The sequence below is a fragment of the Xyrauchen texanus genome, chromosome 30, assembly GCF_025860055.1.
Source record: "Xyrauchen texanus isolate HMW12.3.18 chromosome 30, RBS_HiC_50CHRs, whole genome shotgun sequence".
Lineage (NCBI taxonomy): Eukaryota > Metazoa > Chordata > Actinopteri > Cypriniformes > Catostomidae > Xyrauchen > Xyrauchen texanus.
The window spans coordinates 24,631,137-24,654,446 of NC_068305.1; the positions used below are offsets into that span (position 1 = coordinate 24,631,137).

At 39.3% G+C, this 23,310-nt stretch overlaps 2 protein-coding genes across 4 annotated transcripts; one reads left to right on the forward strand and one right to left on the reverse strand.

The window, feature by feature from the left end:
- Positions 1–1,400: 1,400 nt before the first annotated feature.
- LOC127623660 (zinc finger and BTB domain-containing protein 25-like) lies at positions 1,401–20,618 on the reverse strand. Of its 3 annotated transcripts, none has more exons than XM_052098069.1 (4): positions 10,035–10,164; positions 9,701–9,836; positions 7,859–8,037; positions 1,401–3,728 (listed from the first exon to the last, which is right to left on the reverse strand). In XM_052098069.1, the coding sequence occupies exons 3-4, from the start codon at positions 8,029–8,031 to the stop codon at positions 2,621–2,623; spliced, it is 1,281 nt and encodes a 426-aa protein (XP_051954029.1). In that variant the 5' UTR covers positions 8,032–8,037; positions 9,701–9,836; positions 10,035–10,164; the 3' UTR covers positions 1,401–2,620. The 3 variants fall into 3 exon arrangements, with proteins under 3 accessions (XP_051954029.1, XP_051954032.1, XP_051954028.1); XM_052098072.1 differs by having other exon boundaries at positions 9,701–9,839; positions 10,035–10,048; XM_052098068.1 differs by lacking the exons at positions 9,701–9,836; positions 10,035–10,164 and adding an exon at positions 20,122–20,618.
- LOC127623659 (zinc finger and BTB domain-containing protein 1-like) lies at positions 10,082–16,295 on the forward strand. The gene is made up of 2 exons (XM_052098067.1): positions 10,082–10,442; positions 12,370–16,295. The coding sequence occupies exon 2, from the start codon at positions 12,374–12,376 to the stop codon at positions 14,417–14,419; it is 2,046 nt and encodes a 681-aa protein (XP_051954027.1). The 5' UTR covers positions 10,082–10,442; positions 12,370–12,373; the 3' UTR covers positions 14,420–16,295.
- Positions 20,619–23,310: the final 2,692 nt, after the last annotated feature.

Sequence of the window (23,310 nt, forward strand, 5' to 3'; positions counted from 1 at the left end):
AAATAATACAGACCAGGAAAAGCCTATTGAAAATTCGATGAAATGCAGACCAGTAATTACTATAGAGCGGGCATACTCATCAGAGGAAGAGAACCTGGAAGCCAGTGCGAATGAGGCACTGCAGTTTGATGTTCTTCCACAAGGTCCTACAGTAAATGGAGCCTGGCAACATCTTCAATTAAACAGCATAACACACAACACATTACATCTTTCTGACCTTATTGTATCCTCTGAACTAGACCATAGCCAATGTAATGAGACCTTGCTGATTCAGACAGCATTTTCAATGGTTCAAGCAGCCATCCGTGGCGCTGTGGAACAGCTCGCAATCGAACAGCAGCATAATCAGATAAGTTTGGACCATGCATAATCACACATCCGCACAAATACACACATTGACATCCTTAATTTAGCAAAGGGTTCTTTATTTCTCTTAGATGTTATACTATGAAAGCTGGATATAACAGATGAATGTACAGAAACAAATGAAGACAGGAATTCTTATTTAATGTAATGTAACCTTTGAAAAGATTACATTATTAATGTCAGATAATGCAATTATGCTGTAAATGTAATGTTTTTGTAAATGTATAATGCTTTCATGCATGCCTATATCCTGTTTGTTATATGAGGCACATTAGGTAATCAGTAATCTCAAATCCTCAAAAAGTCCATTGTAATTTGACACATTTAACAATTGTTCAAAAGTTAATTTACTGTTTGTAAACATTTTCTTTAATGCTACGTACTGTTCATATTTTCTCTTATGTCACTGAATTGCAAGTCTAGTTTCTATAGCAATGAATATCCCACACATGACTCCAAGACGGCGTAGAGCCACATGCTTGTGATAATATTTTAGCCTCTGAAAAACAAAAAGAAATCTGTTATATATTGTGTAAAATGTTCCAAATGAATGGTTACTTTTCTAGGTGAAAAGGTGAGTAAATAATCACAGCATTTACATTTTTGGGTGAACTACTGTATAACCCTTTAAGGCAACGTTTTATGGAAATAAGTGGTATGAGAGCCCAGGTGTGTGCATCGTTTTTTCAATTCATATTTTAAAAGAGTCCCCAACTGAAGCGACAATGCAATTGTTATACACAATACTAAGTCACTATCTACTGTAAGAGCTTGGCAGCTTCTCTCGAAGATACTAATTTCCAAGTGCGTAGATTTGGCTTGAACATTGGAGGGGGTTGCAGCGTGAAGCATTTACATGTTTTCATTGATTATGGTATAAATGGGGGGAGGGGGGAATCTATGCCCTTGCTGATTTCACAGAATTGGTGGAAGGAAATTCTTTCAAGACGTTTGCTTTTGTGACTACATGCTACTCTCTTGTGGTACTAAGTTGTTACTACAATACACTGGTTAAGTCAGGTAAAGTCAGTGCCACTAGAACCAGCGACAAAGTACACATAAATGCATTATAATTCAGTTTATTCAATGCATCATTTTTTTTTAAATAAATAGAACACAGTATCACACAATGGCATTGAGTGCTGCTGTTGATGAAAATAGACCGTTTGAATGCACTAAACAAGTCACACAAATAACACAAATGCAAGTTTTGCTGATTTTAAGATACTCATCACAGTACACCAACCTCAGTTTGAGTATCCAACAAATATAACTGGTGTATAAACAGTTCAAATACAGCACAAAGGAAACCATGTCTACCATCAGTGATATCTTGAAGTTGATAAATAATTCCAAATAAAAAAAAAATTCTGAGTAATGGGATTTCTTAATTTGTCTCGGATCAGATGCATTAGCCTTTGAAAATAATCTGTATGTCTAGAGGTGTTGTGTTTGACATTTACAGTCTAGTATAGCATTGTACCATCTTTATAATTATGCACTGTCCCAGTTTCTGTAGAAAGATGTATTGCAAAGTTGGTTTGGTTTTATACTTTGCATTTCATACACAGTATAATCTTGAAAGGATTTAAACATATCAAATGCTTTTAGGAAAGCACCATTTGGACATATTCTTTAGACAGATTAATCTGATTGTGTAGACGTGTTGAATAACTTTGCAAAAATAGGCACTGTTCAAATGAATGTTAACTTGAAAAATGAAATACAACCTCTGGATTTGGTTCAACTGCCTGAGCCATAGTTTAAGTGCTTTTATACATAGATGTTTGGCAAAAAAATTCTAAGGCACTGAACCAGGTTTGAAGAAAATTGATCTTGAATTAGGGAAGGAATCATTTAGAATCTCTGCTCAGTCAATTAGGCCACAACTGGAAATAAATACAGAAATACTTACATTATTAGTTTGAGTAAACAAATTTTATGATTGATCATTCGTTGATGGCAATTCATTTTCGGTGCTGTTTGGGTTTTATGTGCACATGCTTTTCAATGTAATACTTCCTACATTTGGATTTAATACCTGTTAAAGAAATCCAACAGAGTTCAGTCATCCAAGAGTCAGCAACATCATTATACATCAACACTACAATCATCAACACTAAGTTTAAACAAAATTCTTGCACATGACTTTTGAGACAGGACAGAAGTGTATTGATGCTCAGGCAGTAAATACAATTCCTTAAGAGAGACTGTGCATTTGTATTGATGTATGTCAAAGCTACATGACTAGACATCATTCCACAGTGACTGCGTCAACACTCTCCTGAGAGACCTCAGAGTCCAGTGAGTAGCAGGAACTGCCATTATCCTGAGTGTCTTTGCCTACTTCATCTCCTGTGGCTGCAGTAATATCTGGCTGGGTCTCACAACCATGGAGTAGCTGCCCACAGAAGCGACTGTAGCGGTGGTATCGTAACGGCTTGCCCACATGTGCGAACATGTGCTCCTGCAGCTGGCTCTTCTGTGAAAAGCGAAGGTTGCAGACGGCACAGGCCATCTTTCTCTTTCGTGTGAAGGCTGCCAACGGACTGACGCTACTTCCTGTCCCGCCACCTCGCCTTAGTTCTACAGCCAGCTCGTCTGCCAGGGCCTGGCTCTGCTGAAGGGCCTCCTCCAGACTACCAGCGTCCACACGCTCCTTATGCTCACCAGTTTTTTCCTCTGAAGGGCCCTCCATCAGACAGCTAGGCTCGAGGGCACAGGCTGCATGGCTAAAAAGGTGCGCTTGTAGGCCTTCGGGTGACAGACACCGTTCACCACACCGGGGACATAAAAGTGCTAAAGGGCCGTCTTTGAATAGGCCAGCTTGGCAGGGGCTCACCAGGGTTGGGGAGAGAGAGCAAGACTCCTTCTCACATTCCTGTTGTTGTTGTTCTTCCTCCTCTATTCTCTCCTGCTTGATCCGTGTGGAGATGTCAGAGTCATCCCCTGAGGCCACTGAGGATGCTGCATGGAAGCTTTGAGGCTGCCGCTCAGATGTGATGCCCTCCAACCCTACAGCGAGTGTCAATCGCCCATGTGTGCGATCAGCCCTTGTACTGGAGCGGCCATCCTCAGGGTCCCTTGAACCACCAGCCTTCAAGCCTGAGTTCTCTTTATTGGCTAGCTGTGAAGAGATCTGAATACCATAGAGGTTGGACGTACGGATGGGGTCAGAGGATGGGTCAGGGCCACCCTCACCTGTTTTACGGCAGAGCTGATATGCATGGAGGAATTTGATGCCCTCCTGAAGTCTGGCCTGGTCTACAGGTTGTTTGGGACCCATGCCAGTATACATTATGTGTAAAAGGTAGCTGAAGACATCTGGCTGAATATCAGTGGGCTGGATCTTGATACACTCACTGAAAAAAGAAAACCAGAAAGGTCATTTAAATTTACAGTTAGCAATTTATAATTTCCATCTATGCATGAATAAGTTTATTAATTGCCCTGGAGACTATATCTGGTTCTGTTATTAAAATGCCACAACCATGTGTCAAACTTGCACTTTAACACATTTATTCCCACCGGTTACATTTTTGACCGAAATTTTGTTTGAAATTTGAATGATCTACAAATAGTTGTTGATGTGTTTAACACAGAGTTGTCCACTATAAATGAAAGTGCAGACTGTCTTGATTTAATATGAAACATTTTACATGGGAGATAATCACATGACCAGAGACATTTAATTACACTTTGACCCTCTGAAAGAAGTCTGTATCAAAACTCCATAAAAGGAAACGTCTCGGGTTACTTGTTACCCTTGTACCCTGATAAAAGTGGAACGAGATGCTGCGCTGAATTAACGCTTTGGGAACAACTTTAGGTGTGACCAGCTGTGAATATGTGTGCAGGGCTATAAATAGATGCGTCACAGGTGCATCATCAGGTATTTTGTCTGAAGAGCAGTCCTGGGGCATCCCAGTGTGGCAATGAAGCGCAGCATCTCGTTCCGCTTTTATCAGGGAACAAGGGTTACAGTCAAGTAACCCGAGACGTTCCCTTTCAAAAAGCTACACTTATGATGCTGCGCTGAGTTAGCGCTTTGGGAACGAGAATACCCACGCCGTTGTGGATGTCCGGACCCCCTTACGATTGTGTAGTGTGCTCACAAGAGTGCGAGAGGTCTCAGACATGAGCTTGTGATGTCGATTCAAGGATATAAGTGCCCGGAGTGGCATAAACATCCAAACTATCGAATGATATACTAAATCGAATGAATGTGTGTGGAGAGGACCAGCCTGCCGCATCACAAACATGCTGCAGAGGGACACCTCTAGCCAAGGCTTTAGAGGAGGCGACACCTCTGGTAGAGTGAGCCCTGATACCTACTGGCGAAGCTTGACCATGTGTCTCGTAGGCCAGGGCAATAGTGTCCCTCATCCAATGCGACAGTCTGCTTGGTGACGCCCCCCCCGTTGCGGCCCCCATGGCAAACGAATAGTCGCCCTGACTTATGCCACTGGCTAGTGCGGTGGACATAATCTGAGGGGCACAGACTGGACAAAATCTGTTAAGTCTTTCCTGCTCCAGTGAAGGGGTTCTCAACCAGACCCTCAAGAACTATTGCTAAGTCCCATGAAGGGGTCCTGGTCCTAGCTGGAGGCATCAGTTGCATAGCTCCACAAATTAAGCGAGCAAGTAGAGGATGTCTCCCCAAAGGCACCCGTCCATCAAGGCGTGGCAAGCCGAAATGGCAGCCACATAGACCCTGAGAGTGTCGGGGCATATGCCTGCTGACAAATTTTCCCTGCAGAAAGTCCAGAACTGAAGCAATCTGGCAGTTAACTGGATCTGCATTATGTGCACTGCACCATCTTTCAAAGACTCGTAGGTTCTTCTGGTAGAGGGAGCCTTAGCACTTAAAATGGTCTCGATAACCTCAGGTGAAAACCCAGTGTCCCTCAGTGGGTACCCTTAAGGGGCCAAACATGAAGGTTCCACAGCTCGGGCCGGGGATGAAATATTGCCCCCTGAGCCTGAGACAGAAGGTCTCTCATGTCCGGAATCGCCCAAGGCGAGCCGTCGAGGAGAGACTTTATCTCCGAGAACCATACCCTGTTCGGTCAGCACAGCGCTATCAGTAAGAGGCAGGATCCTTGCTGGCGAACACTGGCCAAGACTCCCGGGAGCAGAGAAACTGGGGGAAACGCATACAGACGCATTCTGGCCCATGTATGCGCCATCGCGTCCAGACCCGGGGGGCTGGGTGACTCAGAGAGAAGTAGAGGGGACATTGCGCTGTCTGTTGACAGGCGAAGAGGTCCACTTCTGCCCTGTAAAATCTCACCCAGATTTGTTCCACTACCTTGGGGTGGAGTTTCCACTCCCCCGTCTGTATTTTCTGTCTGGACAGTAAATCTGCTCCCATTCAGGCATCCAGGGATACAAGCTGCTCTGATTAACAGGAGCTTGCCCTGGGCCCAAAGGAGAATCTGCCATGCCAGTCTGTTCAGCTGGCGTGAACGTAGACCTCCTTGATGGTTTATGTAAGAGACTACCGCTGTGTTGTCCACCCGCACCAAAACATGGCAGCCTCTGGAGGAAGTATTTCAGGGCCAAAAATACAGCCATCAATTTGAGACCTGCTGAATGATAAGCCTTCCCCACAAGCGTGGAGGTGGTCCTGCACAGCTTTGTGGTAAGAGTGGGTCTCTTTAGCAATGATGCCGAGCCAGGCGAGAGATAACCCGCAAGTGTCTCCTCTACTGGCGGCATCACAGAATACTTCAACAGATTAGCCTAGTATGCCTGTAACACTGCCAAAATGTGCAGGACAGCACCAGCCTGACCTGCTGCCTGATAAGCCTTCCCCATAAGCGTGGAGGTGGTTCTGCACAGCTTTGTGGGGAGAGTGGGTCTCTTTAGCGATGATGCCAAGCCAGGTGACAGATAACCCACAAGTGTCTCTTCTACCAGCGGCATCACTGAATACCCCCGAGCCGCTTTATTATTGTGCGTGGAATGTTCAGAGGTTCGGCGTCCCCCTCGTGAACCGAAGTGGCGCTGAAGCGCGCTTCAGGTTCACGAGAAGGATCAGCTGGATCTGGGGAGAGAGCGAGCGATAGGGACGGACCCGTCTCTCGCTCCTCAGCCAGATCTATGCGAGAGCTCCACGATGTAAGTGTGCGCGGTTGCTCTTGGAAGTATGCGGGACGAGTGTTAAGCATTTTGACTGTAAACAAATCGCAATGTCTGCACCGCCCTTCCGCAACGCAAGAGCAGCTTGCTCTTCCCCCAAACACACAAAGCAAAACTTGCTTTGTTTATCAGTCATTCTTTTTCTTCTTCTTTTTTTTTAAAGAAAAGAGAAAGAGAAAGGTTTCTGCGTACTGCCTAACAATTCTAACTCCTAACAGAGGAAAGTAGAAAGTTTCTGACAGGCTCATGAAGCACACACACACACACACACACACACACACACACACACACACACACACACACACACACACACAGAGTGATCTGAAGACAAAAGATCTGACGATGCACCTGTGATACATCTATTTATAGCCCTGCTACAGGTGCATCCAATTATGTCACCGGCAGAGGCTATAAATTCCGGTAAATTTTCATTGACGTGTTGCACACATATTCACAGCTGGTCACACCTAAAGTTGTTCCCAAAAGCGCAGTATCATAAGTGTAACTTTTTGAAAGGGAACAAGTAAAACCTGCATAACACAGTTTAAACTACCATATTTGGTACATATATTGTTTAAACTGTCTAGTATTGATTTCTCTGGCTCATATCGCTCCAAAAAATATTTTAAGGTTTATGCATATAAATTGCAAAAAAAAATAAAAAATTCAGCGAACTGAATTGAGAAATCTTTAAGTAAGTTTTGTTTATTTAATTTAGTTTCAAATACAAAATGTTATTTGAAGGAATTTTGTTATGCAACTGAAATGCGTAAATCTTTAAAATAAGCTTTTATATATATATATATATATATATATATATACTGAGTGTATAAATCATGCTGTCAAGACAAGTTTTCACAATTGTGACCAATGGAAACAATCAAATTTTTCAATAGGTAACTGGTTGAGTGCCAATATAAAATTGCAGATTTCAAAGTGTTGTTACAATAAATGAAACAGAAAATTATTTAATAAGCATTTATTCTTGGTTTATCATTTTCTTTACCTCCACAATTACCTGTTAGCAAAAACGTTTACTTTATTAGATTACTTTATTGTTTGCAATTTTCTCTGAAGTTTCCCATCTTTGTTATTATTAGGAAAGGTATGCAGTTTGTTTCATTCAGTTATCCAATCAGTAAAATACATGTGCCCACTAAGATGAGGAAAATGTTTGATAAACGGGTTAACGTTTATAAATCAAGCTTTCATGATTTCCTCCACATGCTTACTTGATTACATATACACATACTGTATATGTATGATGAGTGACCAATCCTTTCAGTAACCAATATATAGGTATTAAAGGTACATTATACAGGACATTTCAAGGGGAATTTTAGCTAACCTGGACTGATGGATAAAGATCATTTTGAAGTAGTTTGAGAATGCAGCGAGGACTGAACGATGAGCCTTGAAGTATACGTTGCCAATGGCAACAGTGCAGTCACAGAGAAAGCCAAACTCCCTTTGGACATTCAGCTGTTGCAGGAGGAACAGACTATGGCCAGACACATCCATCTCAACCTGTTACACCCACATGCACAGAATACAAAATAATGTCAACAAATGAATGCTTGAGTAGCCTACTCTCTCCAGGATCTTATGATTGTATTATTTAGGTCATTTCCACATATATTAAAGGGAAATTTAACACAAAAATAATGTTCTACCAAGCCCTCATGTTGCTCTATACCTATATGACTGTTTTTTGTTCCATTCAACACAAAAGAAAATGCTATAGCTTTAGTCCCCATTCACTTTCATTGTATGTGAAAAGTAATAAAATTGAATGGTGACTGAGGCAAGCATTCTGTCTAACATCTCTTTTTGTGTTCCATGGAAGAAAGGAATTCAGGTTTGGAACAACATAAGGGTGAGTAAATGATGAGAGAATATTTGGTTGAACTATCACTTTAATCAGTGCATCTTAATAGTTCCCCCAATGAAAATAATTTCTTCACCCACATGCTATCCAAGATATCTATTACATTTTGCTCAATGGAAAAAGAATATCTCAACTCTGTAGGTCCATATTATGCAAGTGAATGTGACCAAAACTTTGAATCTCCAAAAAACACATAAAGGCAGCAAAATGTTAATCCATACGACATCAGTGACTTCTGAAGCTATCCTGACAGTACCTGACAATGATTTCTTCTCAAGCTATTGGTCTGTTATCACCCAAAATCGGTCAGAAAATTTCAGAAGACTAAACCACTGGAGTCATATTGATTACTTCTATGCTGTCATTATAGTGTGGTTTTAGGAGCTTCAAAGTTTTGGTCACCATTCACTTACATTGTGAAGACCTTCAGAGCTGAGATGTACTTCTTAAAATCGTTGTCTGTGTTCCACAGAAGAAAGTCATACATATCTGGTATGGCATGAAGGAGAGTAAATGATGAGAGAATTTTTTTTTTTTGGTGACCTAGTCCTTTAAAGACCATCCAGTGCCAGGACAAACCAATGAAGAGTCTGTAAAGCCAGGGTTGACACAGGGTGACCTCTATTGGTTAAAAATGGTAATAATATATAAAAAAATAATTTGAGACATAAACCAGATGTTCACATCTCATATGATTGTCATTTTTACAGTGACGTGTGACAATGGGTAATTTTTACATTGCTTATAAAAATATATTATTCAGAGATTTCATTATATCTTATATTAAGTGGTACACTTCATAATTTGTAACTTAAATCTACAGAAGAGTGTCGTGTTTATTTTTTTTTATTAATTATAGTTTTCTTAAACTGTATAGAAAGGGCAACAACTTACTTGTATTTACTGTTTACAGAGCATTACATTTTATGTCTTTGCATCCAGACCTAACCAGACAATACCTGACAGTACCTGACAATGATTCCTAAAATCATTACACAAAAGGACATTTAGAAACACCAATTGTTCATCTGATGGAAAAAGGTCATGCTTGAATGAATGGACAGTACAAAAAATATCGTGGAGAAGAAATTCAGTACATGCTGTTGTCATCTGTTTGGTCTGGCTTTCACCACATTTGTACGCTACAGAATCCAAATAATTTTCAAACGTCTGGTCAACACCGATCTAGTGTGGTCGAAGAAACGGTGTACGCTTGCATGCACCTTGGCAAACAAAACATGCATGTACCAAAGAAAGCATAGATATAATGCATTCATACGGTTCCCAAAAAGGCATTCTTACCAACTATATGAGAGAAACGGATAATAATGCAGCAGGAAAATTCTCTTATGGTCTCGCGGTTCTTCCTATGCGATTGACGGCTTAGCTTGTTATCCGTCACGTGACCATACTGTATACAGCCGATCCAGGCGCACACCTACTGAAAAACATAAAAAGCAGAAGATTTGGTTTTATGCTTGCTCGGTATGTTGTTATTATCTTATAACGACGCAACCGAGGTATTAATGAGATGACTGGTGTATTGATAAACTTCCTAACTAAAATGGGTCAAACCAATGATAACTTGCATGCACGAGACAAGCCAGTTTGAAAAAACAAAAAACATCAGACAGACCTTCACTTAGGATCTCAATTGCTCCTAAGATATTTTTTTGTTCACACAAATATTTCCCCATCCTTTCCTTTCGTAATTATTTTCCTCTTAAACGCCAATGTATCCATAGGACTCGTCCCGAAGAGCACATTTTAATACATGGTTTGGTTGCATTTTCAATGTGCTGTGCGTGCTGGGGCGGGCTGGATTTGCGTGAGCGGGGCCGGATCTCAGTGCGGTGATAGAGCTCGCGCAGAGCGGCTGTGCGGAAGTTCTTTCATCCGCGCTGCAGAAGGGGCTTCGCCCTCGAGATTAGCTTTTCTCGTACCAAGTTTCGCTTGGACGAACGCAAACGAAGTGGAACTTCTTCATTCTGTGTTTTAGCTTGCATTTTTGTCGTTCGCTACGAGCTAGCGCCCATTACCGTCGGTGAGTATTTTCAGTGTATATTGCGTGTAAACATGAACTGCAGTAATGTGGCGTATGTGCGGGAAGCTGCGCGGGGGTGGCACTGCATGCTTGCGTGAGTGTTCTCCAGACGACTATGGTCAGATACACTATGTTCTGTCGTTTCTCGATGAAAGAAGATCCTGTTACAACTTTCTGATGTCAATATCGTTAATCGTTTAACCAGATATTTAGTTCGTTGTTCATATAGTTTGATTTTACTTTTAAGTGCGGTGTGATTGACAGCCACAACGCCCGCAAGATTCTGTCGCCGAAATAGGCCAATGAGAATGCGCGGGCGGGATGTAAACCTCTCTGTTTGACTTTTTATGATGGAGCTGAACAATGGACTCAAGAATTATGTGAACCAACTCTTCGAAGCCAATTAATCACTTATAATGAAACACAATGTCTTTCTTATTACTGTGCTTGCGTTTTCATGATATTATTCTGGATTGCAAAATTGTAACCTAAAATTTTGCAAAGAAACTGTGATCATCCCTCAGTATGATTAAAGCTAGATAAAAATGTGACTTTATTTATTAAGTAATTTTTCGCTTATGTGGAATGTTGCATTGTTAGTTGCTGTACAGTGCATAAAAAAATCACACTTTGAAATCTTGACAATCTCAAAATATTGAAATGTAGTAGTCACATGATAGATCATTAAATTGTGTTGTGAAAGAATGTCTGTTTTATGTATTGCTATGTTGTTTTATAGAGCCATATTCAGCATATGTGGCATAATGCTGAAATTATCACAATTACTAATTTCGACGTGTCCCTCCTTTTGTTAAAAAAAAGCAAAAGTGAGGCACTTACAGTGGAAGTGATTGGGGCCAATCTGTACATTTTAAAATACTCACAGTTTCAAAAGTATAGCCACAAGGATACAGTATGCATATCAACATGATTTTAGTGTGATTAATGCTTACTAACCTTTTCTAAGTAAAGTTACGCAAAGTTATATTTTTCTATGTAAAGCAATTTTACAAATGAATTGCCATGATGACATAACGAGGTGACAAATAACTGGAAGTTCATCTGCCTTGAACAGTAGTCCTCTGCAAAAATTATAATTTAAACTTTACAACTGAAATAATACACATGGTTTAACAGAAGAATTCATGTAAGTGCTTTTATGAAATTATAATCTTAAATTTTTTGCATACTATACTCAGTAAATTTTTTCCTATTAAAAAAGTTTTACTCCTAAAGAAATTAATAGTCATTTTGAAACATATGTATAAATTCATGACCGCTCATTTGAGGTGAGGACTAGTCATTTTAGTAACCTTACAAAAGCTGTTTTATCCTACATGGGGCAGGGGTGCCCTCATGGGGACTGCAGTTTTAGAATCACATGACCAGCTGAATACAACTTGCTTAATTTCAGTAACCATCTTGTTATTGGACACTTAACTCTTGGTTTAAATTTATCATGGTTGACTGTATATCGTATTTCTACAATGGCATCTGTAACTGAAAACTATTGATTTTGAATGATTCTGCATGCACACCACTAGGTGTCAATGTAAGCCCAAAATGACACAAACAAAAAGTTACTGGGAGCACCTTAAACCCTCAAAGAATTGTGCCCAATTACTTCCATGGTAAATGCCTCACTGTAACCTTGATTTTTTTTTTTCTGAATATAAGGGATGAGTAGAAATTCATTTTTGAGGTAATCACCAATATCCCACAAATGCTGTCGATTGAGCTTTACTTGTAATAAACATTGCTAATGTTCATTTGTGTGAATATTTATTTTATGTTAGATCAGCCCTTTATTTTGTAATATCAATAAATGATCATGACAGCGGTCAGTGATCACCTGTGATTGTGAAAATGTCTCCCCTAACTTGAGTTTTGCTTATGGGCTTTTTTGTCTTTTTACGATTCTGCACAGGGTAATGGCACGGCCAAGCCACAGTGAGCATGTCCTGCAGCAACTCAACAACCAAAGGGAGTGGGGTTTCCTCTGTGACTGCTGTATTGCCATAGGGGACATTTATTTCAGGGCCCATAAGGCTGTGCTGGCAGCCTGCAGCTCTTACTTTAGAATGATGTTCATCAGGGACCAGCAGGGAACTGCACGATTTGATCTCAGCAACATGCAAATCAGCGCAGAGTGCTTTGATCTCATACTGCAACTCATGTACCTTGGCCGCATCGCTGTGGATCACTATGAGTTTGAGGAGCTGAAATCCTCCATGGCCTACCTACAAATGTACTACATCCCTGACTCCCTTGAGGACCTCAGAGACATTCGGACATCCAATCTGACACCTTCATCCTCAGCATCATCCTCTTCATCATCTAGCTCTCTATCCTCATCCAGCGTAGTGGGAGGTAAGATGATGTTTGGTGTTCGAATGTTTGAGCAGCAGAGGCCAAGCCCTGCTGAGACTGAGCATGCTCCAACGGCTTCAACCACAACTACTCATCAGAACATTAACATCTCAACTGTCAGGCCTGCTGATGATGTGGTCATACCACATGCTCCACCACATTCAGAAACCATTGTAGACCAGCCGTGTGACTTAAGGAAGAGGACTTCGGGCCGAAGCTCTGCCATGAAAGAACGTCCTCGGTTTGGTCGCACTTACACATGTGATGATTGTGGCTTTGTCTTCAGCTGTGAAAAGCTGCTCATAGAACACATCCTTACATGCACTAATCGCAAAGCTTTCCAGTCACCCAAAGTCAGCAAAGAGGTTTATAGTGACACAGGCAAAGCAGAGAGTTCAGCCTCAGAGGGGACAGATGAGCATAGAGCAATTTGCAAGGGGGAAGACGACTGGCCAGACCACAAGCCAGACACAGATACCGTGATCAGGTCTGTCTCCACTGGTGTGGACAATGAAGCTGCATACTCCAGGAATATAACCATTAAAGTCGAACGAGATGATGATTCTGAGACAGACTTAGAAACTATAAAAGTAGTAAAGGTAGGAAACCATAATGTAGGGAGTTGCAAAGTTCATAGCAGGGCATACAGAGATAGTGTTGCAGACCAAATTAAAATTGATAATACGGAAGAGGCTGGAGGATCTGCCATTGATGGTACCACCAATGCTTTGGAAGGTCAAGGTAAGGAGTTAGGCATAGACGCAAAGGTGCAAAGGATCAAAGAAGAAAAGCAAGATGAATCATGCATTCCGTGTGAATTGTGTGGAGCCCTGCTGACAGACGAGGATCAGTCTGCTCATTACATCTCCAGCCACATGGGACATATATGTGCCTGTGGAAGGTGTGGCCAAGTGCTCATTAAAGGCAGGCAGCTGCAGGAGCATGCCGAGCGCTGTGGTGAGCCCCAGGGAATTGAGACTGACTCCCCAGGTGAGGATTCACCTATCCTTGAAGATGGCGAGGCTATGGAAGAGGGTTTGCTGGAAGGAGCAGACCTGGGCTTTCGATGTCCTCTCTGTGGTTTGATATTTCAAAATGAAAGTCTTGCTGTGGAGCACACATTGGCTTGTCCTGAACAGGAACCTTTCCGCCCTGTCCTGTTGGACGACGGTGGCGAGCCTGACCATCGGCGCAAGCATTTCTGTGCCATTTGCGGAAAAGGCTTTTACCAGAGGTGTCACCTACGGGAGCACTACACTGTGCACACCAAGGAGAAGCAGTTTACCTGTCAAACCTGCGGAAAACAGTTTCTGCGCGAGCGACAGCTTCGGCTGCATACTGACATGCACAAAGGAATGGCACGATATGTCTGCCCTGTGTGTGACCAGGGTACTTTCCTCAAACATGATCATGTGCGACACATGATCTCTCACCTGTCAGCCGGAGAGACTATCTGCCAGGTGTGTTTCCAGATTTTCCCCAGTAGTGAGCTCCTGGAGAAGCATATGGATGTACATCTGTACATCTGTGGTGTGTGTGGAGAGAAATTCCGCCTCCGCAAAGACATGCGGAGCCACTACAACTCCAAGCACACCAAGAGACAATGAGAGGCAGATTTGACAGCATACACTCTGCAAATTAATCTTTGAAATAAGCCATACTGTAAATGTGAGGTCCAATCTATGCACTTCAGACACCAACTGTAACCTTTAAACTGCACTTTCTATCTGTATGCGATTCTGAATTCTGTTGCTCAATGTTTTTGGTGTGATTATAATGCCTCAAGCTTTTGTCCTCAGTTTCATATGAGATCTTGCATGTAGAGATGGATATCCATATAAAGCCTAGACATCAACTAAATGACACTATTACTGGTGTTGCAGTTGAAAATGCTTATTTAATGCTTATTAAATGCCTATTAGTTAATGCTTGATCTGTACTTATGAATCTGCCTTGTGGCTGATAGATTTACAGCTCTCATTTGCAGCAGAAAGTATAAGTCTATGTCCATCCAGTATGCTATATAAATAATTTTTAAATAATTTCTGTTCATGAAGCTTTAATGATGGTGCACATTGGCTTAAGTTTATTTTAAAACATTTTATCTTAGTATTTAAGAGAACGTTTCTCAAAGGGGTCATTTTTTGTTTTGTTTTTTGGTGGTGCTCTTATATTCCTAGTGAACACAGCAAGCACAAATGTCTTCATCCATTCTGCTTTCATTTTGTCATTATTTCAAGTAGCTCTGGTATCATTACTTAAATGGTTCTAATTTTCCATGCTCATTTGCCCTTAAGGCAAAGAGATAATAATGGAGAATATATTATGCAACCTACACTGATCCTTTTCCCCCTTGTTACCAGAACACTAAAAATACTGCATTTGATAAAAAGGAGAGAAAAACACTCCTGTTGATGCTTTCAGCTAGTTGTACCTGCTTAACAATCACACATAAAAAACCCAGTAATCTATGCAAACTTTTGTAAATGTAACCCCAGTTAAGTGCACACAGAGATGATGATAAACCAAGTGTCACAATTGTTGTTTATAGTTATATCATTATCCCAAAGATTTCCATGTGCTATTCATCTAAACAAAAATTTGTTGTTCTCCTTAGCTAGCTATTTCTAATGAGGATTACATGTTATACAATACTTATTATTAGCCTACACTGTTTTTATTCAGAGCTATTAAACTGTATCAAAATGCTTTTGATTGAGGGCCAGTCTAAAGCTTAATGGGCTTTAAAGAGGTCTTAACGTTCACATTAATATATCAAACCTTACGTAGAATTATTGTGGCAAAGTCTTGATGTGTATTTGAGAATAAGGAAATACCATATAATGCTTGCACATGGGTGTAGGGTAAATTATTACATTTTTACATAAAAGCTTTTCAGCAATCGTTAACGTGTCTAAAATGTCCAGTGAAATAGCTTGGTTGGTTTTGCGTTTTGTTTGCTTTAAAGTGTAGCTTTTCATGTGATCATACAGATTAATCTAGACACAATGAATGGTTCGATTATTAACACGTGCCCTGCCTAAATTTGGGACAATGCTCCACACTTTAGTTTGAAACAAGTAGGCCCATCCAAGTAAACTAACCATTTTAAGGTTGCGTGTAAATGTTAACGTAATGTTTGAATTGTGTGAAAGTACTGTATATCAAGACTATGTGAGAGTGGAGTTTATGCAGTTTACATGTTGTCTTTATTGTTATTAAACTAAAAGTTGAGTTGAAATTAAGGTCCAAAGCATCCACAAGTAATGATCATTTACAGACAGCTCAGGCATTTGCACTGGGCATCCAGCAGTGTAATTGGTTCATCTTATGATCTGATTCTGGTGAAAATATATTTGAGATTGGAACATCACTATTGCAAGGAATAACTCAACTGCATATCATTTTTTAGCTTTTTAAAATGTCCTTAAGTGTTTCGTATGCTCTTGGATTTAGAAACGTTAAATAAAAAAGTTTAAATATTGGGAATTTGTGTGACACTTGATATTTTGATCTGTTTTCTTTTCAATCATGAGTGCCAATGCAACTCTTATAGAGTGTTTTTACAGTTTTATCATACTTTTCTGTAGTCAGACTACAGGATGACTGCTGCATTATTACAGCCTTCCCACTGTCAGATAAAGGCAGCATAATATTTGCCATGCAAATGTTCACTCAAAACCCATCTGAGATATTTTTTCCCTTTATTTAACCGACCATAGCAAACACAATAGCTTGCATATATGTGTCCCCTTTCACTAGTTGTGAAAGGTTACCTTTATTTTAATAAAAAGGCCATTATATCAATTGTAAAGATTTATAAAACCAATGCTTTCAAGCTTCCTTAAAAAGGTTTCAAATTATAATTTTGTAAGTGGATTGCTCTACCTGATCCTGTATTGAAAGTTTTTAACTGGCATTTACTTACATGCAAAGAAATAAAATCAAGTGAAACAATGGCTTGTCAAAATTCAGATAGCAAGCGTGATACAGGATATTTTTTCTGATGTAATGAGCTATATGGCTCAGAACATTTATTGTATTAATATTTCACTCATTTATTAATATGTAATTTTATCATTTCAAATATGATTTTTGTATGCTTTTTCGTAATCATAATTATTATTGCTTTCAGATACCAACAATACTACCTGTTCACTCAAACTCTTTTCAATTTATAACAGTAGAACTTTTATTTTGAAATGGAGCTGCAAAGTTGGAGCAAAAAAATGATCTGAGGGTCTGAGGTCTGACTTTGGAATGACATACTACTCTTTACTATTTTGCAGAGGTTTATAGTAACGAAGTACAAATACTTTGTAACTGTATTTAAGTACAGTTTTCCAATTTCTGTATTTTACTTGAAGATAAATATTCTTTAACTTTACTACATTTTGTAGAGAAAATTGATACTTTTACTCTTATAAGTTTCTCCAGACCCTTGCGTTACTTTTGTGAGTGAACACCGCAAAAAAATAAGCTGTATGTGTAAAAATTCATGCAGATCAGCGATAGTGGTGGCTGATTTGTGAAAGGTCATTTGAGTCGAATCTTTTACATTTGATTCCTTTGAACAGATAAAAAATATTTAAAAAAGCATCCTTAATGATTGTTTTGCGATTCACGAATCTGAATCAAAATCACAAGCGAAGTGTGCACAGATAACATGTGTCACGTCATCTGTCTCCACTTGGGAAGACAAGAAACTGCTCATGTAAGTTTAAATCTGATTTTTAACAAATTAATTTGATAATTTTAGGCTTAAACATTATGAAAGCTGTGAAATATTGAAGTTATGTTTTATCAGCCTCCTGCATTTCCAGGAGAAATGAGTATGAATAATTTCCAGCGCTTATGAAAATCTAACTATATTAATTTTATAAACCATGTTGGTTGCTAAAGAATTTTCTTTGCTTTTTGGAACATTGATGCTACAGTATGCGTTTACTAGGGCGTTGGATGGTTGCTGGGGCATGATATCCAGTTGCCAATTTGATCTGCTGTGTTTTAGCACATTGCTACAGTATGTGGTTGCCAGGATGTTACTATGCTGTTGCCAAGATGTTTTCTGTTATTGTAGCACATTGCTATGCAGTTGCAAGGGTGTTCTGGCTGGTTGCTTATTGGCCCAAATAAAAAGAGCCCAGTCTCTATTCTGGTCACTAAATTTGACTCAGCTCCCTCCTCCGATGTTACAATTTGTTATGTACACCAATTTCATAAATATGATCATTCTAACTTGAACATTTCATTAAAGAGCTAGTTCACTCAAAAATGAAAATACCCTTATCATTTTCTCACCCTCATACCATCCCAGGTTTCTACGCATCAAGAAATGATTTCCAAAACCACAAGCTCACTGCAAAGGCAGTAGAGAGGAAGGGGAACATGGGGGCATAAACAAGCTTTAACAGACACATGAGAACAACCCCATTGAGGGTATGAGATAGAACTATGGTATGTTAGGTCATTTTTCTATTTTTACACTGGGAATTATACCAAAATACAGGGCACATATATTGGGACTTTAAACTTGGTCTGAATATTATCAGAATATTACAGAAATGTCACCATCTAGTGGCTAGAGATGGCACTAACCTGCAAACAAACATATTACAAACTGTAATAACTGTAATAAACTTATTAAACCATCAATGGCTTGAAAAAGTCTAATAAACATGACTTAAGTCTTATGCTACTACACACAATATGAAAAATAAGATTTTATACATAGTGCATTAACTAATGTTAACTAATACAACTTTTGATTTTAAAGATGTATTAGTATATGTTGTAACTAACATTAAGTTTATTAATTCATGTTAACTATAGTAATGTTGTTAAATAATGTTAACAAATGGAACCTTTTTGTAAAAACATACAACTGCCCAATATAACTTGCAAAAGTGTGGCAAAGGGCACTTTTTTTTTTATTGTTATCGGTCGATCTTAGTGTTAATAAATCATAAATCGTAAATCGGTATCAACCTCAAATCTCCTGATCAGTGCACCACTAGTTATCTTTACTTAGGCCTAATTATGACGAATGGATACTGTATATAACAGTGCTATTTTGGAAGACAAAATATGTAATAACTGGCAGAGGGAATGAAATATTACTTTTCATTTTGTATGTAGTAGTAGCATAAGACTTAAATCATGCCATTGATGGTTTAATAACTATTACAGTTTGTAATATGTTTGTTTGCAGGTTCGTGCCATCTCTAGCCACTAGATGGTGACATTTCTGTCTTAATTTTCAGCTAAAGTTTGAAGTATGTGCCCTGTGTTTTGGGGTAATTCCCTGCGTAAAAATAAAAAAATGACCTAACAGACCATAGTTTTATCTCATAATCTCAAATGGGGTTGTTCTCATGTCTCATTAAAAGCGTTTTAATGCATTCATGTTCCCCTAACCGCTCTACTGCCTTTGGAGCCAATGAGCTTGTGGCTTTGGAAACCATTTCTGGGTGCCCAGAAACCTCTTGTGGCGATCACTATGACGCATGTAAACACTGTATTTATCCAACCAAATGAGTTTTGCATGGAGAACTTTACTTTCTCAGTGGGTAAATACTTGACTAAGGGGCTGTTCACACTGAACTTGTTAGGACGCTACGACATGAAAAGAACAGAATGCACATGTCTCGAGACGCGTTTTTAACAGCTGAAGTTCTTGACAGAAGATTTGACAGCTTCTGAAAATCGCAGCGGTGTTTTCATGTTTGCTGCCAATGTGTTATTCTTTGTCTACCCACTCGGTTGCACTGTTTCACCAATGTCTTTGCTCGAATAACTTCTATTACCATATTTTACATTAATGCATTTGGCAGAAGCTTTTATCTAAAGAGACTTCAAGGAAGCCTATACATTTTTTTATTAGTATGTGTGTTCCCTGGGAATCGAACCCATAATCTTGGCGTTGCTAGTGTAACAGGAGCCAGCAGTGTGTAAAACCTCACTCCCCTGGCCTTAAGAGGCGCACTAGCGACTGATGCTAGTGGTTGTAGCCTTTAGCCTCTTTAGGGCTTTTCCCAAAAACGTACTCAGCTCGCTTTTTTGAGGTTGTGGATAGTACCTGGTGTCTGGTACTTTTTTTTAGTACCACCTTGGTGGAGGTTCCAAAAGAGCCGAGAAAACCCTGCAGATCAATGATTGGTCAGAGAGAATCGTCACCTGCGTCACTTTGCGTCTTTGAACAACTTACAGCACACTTTGATATTAAATTACTATTTTGGTGATCCAAAAAACATTTATTCTTAAAGAGATAGTTTGCCCAAAAATTTAAATTATCTCATCATTTACTCACCCTCATGCACTACTAATAGAATATTTCAGCTCTGTTGGTCCTCTTATGTGAATGGTGACCAGAACTTTGAAGGTCTTTGAAGGATTTTCAACACGGGACATAGTGTTGCCACCTGTCCCGGTTTTACCGGGATTGTCCTTCTTTTTAATAACCTGTCCCGGGAAATTTATCCACTCTCCCGGGACACTAAATGTCCCGGTTTTCGAAAGGCTACGTGAATATGTATATTCAACTATCTATTTTCTCTCCACTTGAAATAGCCTATGCGTTGTGCACAGAGTGGTCCGTGTCTCTTGTGTGTAGAATCCGCTATCATTGGCTCTGGGACGTGTGACGTGACGTAGGCTACGTCATCTAGCGCGTCTGTCTTCTTGGCAGCTAGCCAGTTACTACAGGCGGCAATTTGAGAAGCAGTGTGAAGAAGATTGTACGTCAACGTCGTTCGTTAGCGTTAACATGGGTGGCGAGACGGAAGACGAAGATGACAGTGTGTTCACAAAGACGGACAGGCCAGTAAAAAGAAAATGAAACATTCGACATACTTTAATAATGACTGGTTGAAAAATGACAATTACTCCACATGGCTAAAGCCAACACCAGGCGACCCACTTTATGCTACCTGCTCTGTATGCTCAGTTAAAATTCTGGTTAAACATGAAGGCAAAACTGCTTTGGATGACCATGCTAAAACAAATAATTTTTTTAGCAAGGCAACTGAATCCACTGAGCTGTTGAAAGTAGTTGCTTTTGTTTTTTCCATACCAGTCAGTAATGCCTATGCAGAAAGAGTGTTCAGTCATATGGAGGATGTTTGGTCCGATAAAAGAAACAGACTGTTAGTTGCAATGGTGAAGTCTGAGCTTCAGGTCAGATTGAATTTCAAATTGTCATGCACTGAATTCAAGACATTCATTGAAGAACAGAAACCACTGATAGCTGCAGCAAAGGGAAACGCCAAGTATAGATGGAAGACTAGGTAAGCTAAGGCCCATTTATGTATGATTTTGTTATTCCAATGTCTGATTGAGACATACTAAATAAAAGTGGCTATAGATGTGGCTAAGGTATGGTAAATGCAAATCTAATGTCATCCCTCTACTTATTTCTTTAGCAAAGCAAAAGCAAGCACAAGCACAGTATCGAAGCAACCAGGTAAGCTATAAGTTAAGATAAGTGAGAATACTTGAGATGTTTAAAATATTCACGACTATGCTCAATCTTACTGCACAACGACCAATTGTGTCTTCTGAGTCTAATGGACATTTTCACTTGTGAGCAAAGCGGTGGCCGGGTCATTGATTTGTCCAGGTTTTTTATCAGACATAGGTGGCAACCCTAACGGGACATCAAACAGCTAGTTTTAAAGTTAGCTACAGCGATAGCAGTATCATATGTTCACGTGACTTTCGAATGGTAAAAAGAAATGGCTGTGCGCAAAATAATTTTTTAAATGTTTTTTTTAGAAGAACAACTCTGTAGGTCCTCACAATGCAATTGAATGCTGGCCAGAACTTTTAAGCTCCAAAAGCACATAAAGGCAGCATAAAAGTAACCCATAAGGCTAGATTAATATTTTTAGAAGTTAAATTATACAGTAGGTGTGGTTGAGAAACAGATCAATATTTAAGTCCCAGTAAGTGGTGATATATGCACAAAGAATATTAATTGCCAAAACAAAAGAAGAAGAATGTGGAAGTGAAAGTGGACATTATAGTAAAATAAAAAGAAAGAAATAACTAAAACAATATTTATCTGTTTCTCACTCAAATCTATGATATACATAACTTTGAAGATATATTAACCACTGTAGTTATATGGATAAGGCTACTTTTATGCTCCTTGTATGTGCTTTTGGAGCTTAAACGTTCTGGCCACCATTCACGTGCATTGAATGGACAAACAGAGCTGAGATATTTAAAAAATAAATTAAAAAATTTTCCGTTTGTGATCAGCAGAAGAAAGAAAGTCATATAAATCTGGGATGGCATGAGGGTGAGTAAATTATGAGAGAATTTTCAATTTCGGATGAACTATTTATTTAATGTGTCTCCTAGGCTGTCAAAATGCACTCTACTACTGAATAAGTTAAAGTGTTCATAGTTTGTGTTTTGTCAGATTACTTATACCATTGCGATTTATACTATACAGTAACACAGCTTTTCTCAATGTTAGATTAAACAGGATCAAACACATGTGTACATTCAGTTAATAATTCTACTAAGGTTTTTTGCTTTACCATTCCTAATCCAATAAAGATGACTCCAAAAATTGTATCATAGGTCACATTTCACGCAGTCTCGTTTTTTTCTGTTACACCCAGCTAATATAATTTCTAGTCCATTATCCTTAATTATATGTTCCAAATCAGCAGAGTTCTGTCTAGGATCATAGACCTACAGTGCCTCTCCCTCATGTCCCTATAACTTTTCTGGTTTACATGATTTCCTTTTAAGGCAGGCCTGTTTGCCATGTTAGTGGGTGTCTGGTCTTCATGGGAGCAGGTCATGCCGACTTCAGGGCTTGGAGAGTCTTTCCATAACACATCATGGCTGTCTTAAAGGTGTGCTTCAAAATACTGTCCAGCCACCTGCTCTTTACTTGTCAGAGGCGTTGCAGCCTCTTTTGTTTATTCTGTCATGCTTCTTGGCACATCTTAACCTGCCACATAAGGAAAACCACAGGACACTTCTGCCATATATTATGCTTATCCACATGTAATGGGTATTACAGTGAGATGTTACAATTACTCTTTGTTACATTTTTTAACTCAACATTTACATGTAAGGCATTTAGCAGATACTCTTGTTGATTAATGTGATTAATGATTAGTGATTAATTGATTCGGTGCCTCTCCACTTGACTACACTCTATTCAAAAAGTCATTCATCTGGACTGGTTCTGAGTAATCTCTATTTTTACATATTCATTCATTTATTAAGGCTAAAAAGGCTGCTTGATATTTTAGATTCTTTAAGATAAAATAATCTCTGATTGATTGGCTGAAACATTTTTGAAGTGTTATAGAGCTTTATGCTTTACACTTAACAATATGGCCTATAAGATTCTAAAGATAATGTGTTATCTATCTTTAAATATTAAAGCTTATAGAAAATTTGATAATTAAAATAACACAATTCACCACAATACTGAAATTTGAAGATAAGCAGAAGCACTATATCTATTCATCAC

Bases quoted from the DNA above. Each gene is read 5' to 3' on its own strand.
- LOC127623660 (XM_052098068.1), bottom strand. The intron at 3,729-7,858 runs GTTAGCTAAAAT...TTCTTTTTTCAG, and splicing joins ATCTTTATCCATCAGTCCAG to TGAGTGTATCAAGATCCAGC.
- LOC127623659 (XM_052098067.1), top strand. From the start codon at position 12,374: ATGGCACGGCCAAGCCACAGTGAGCATGTCCTGCAGCAACTCAACAAC.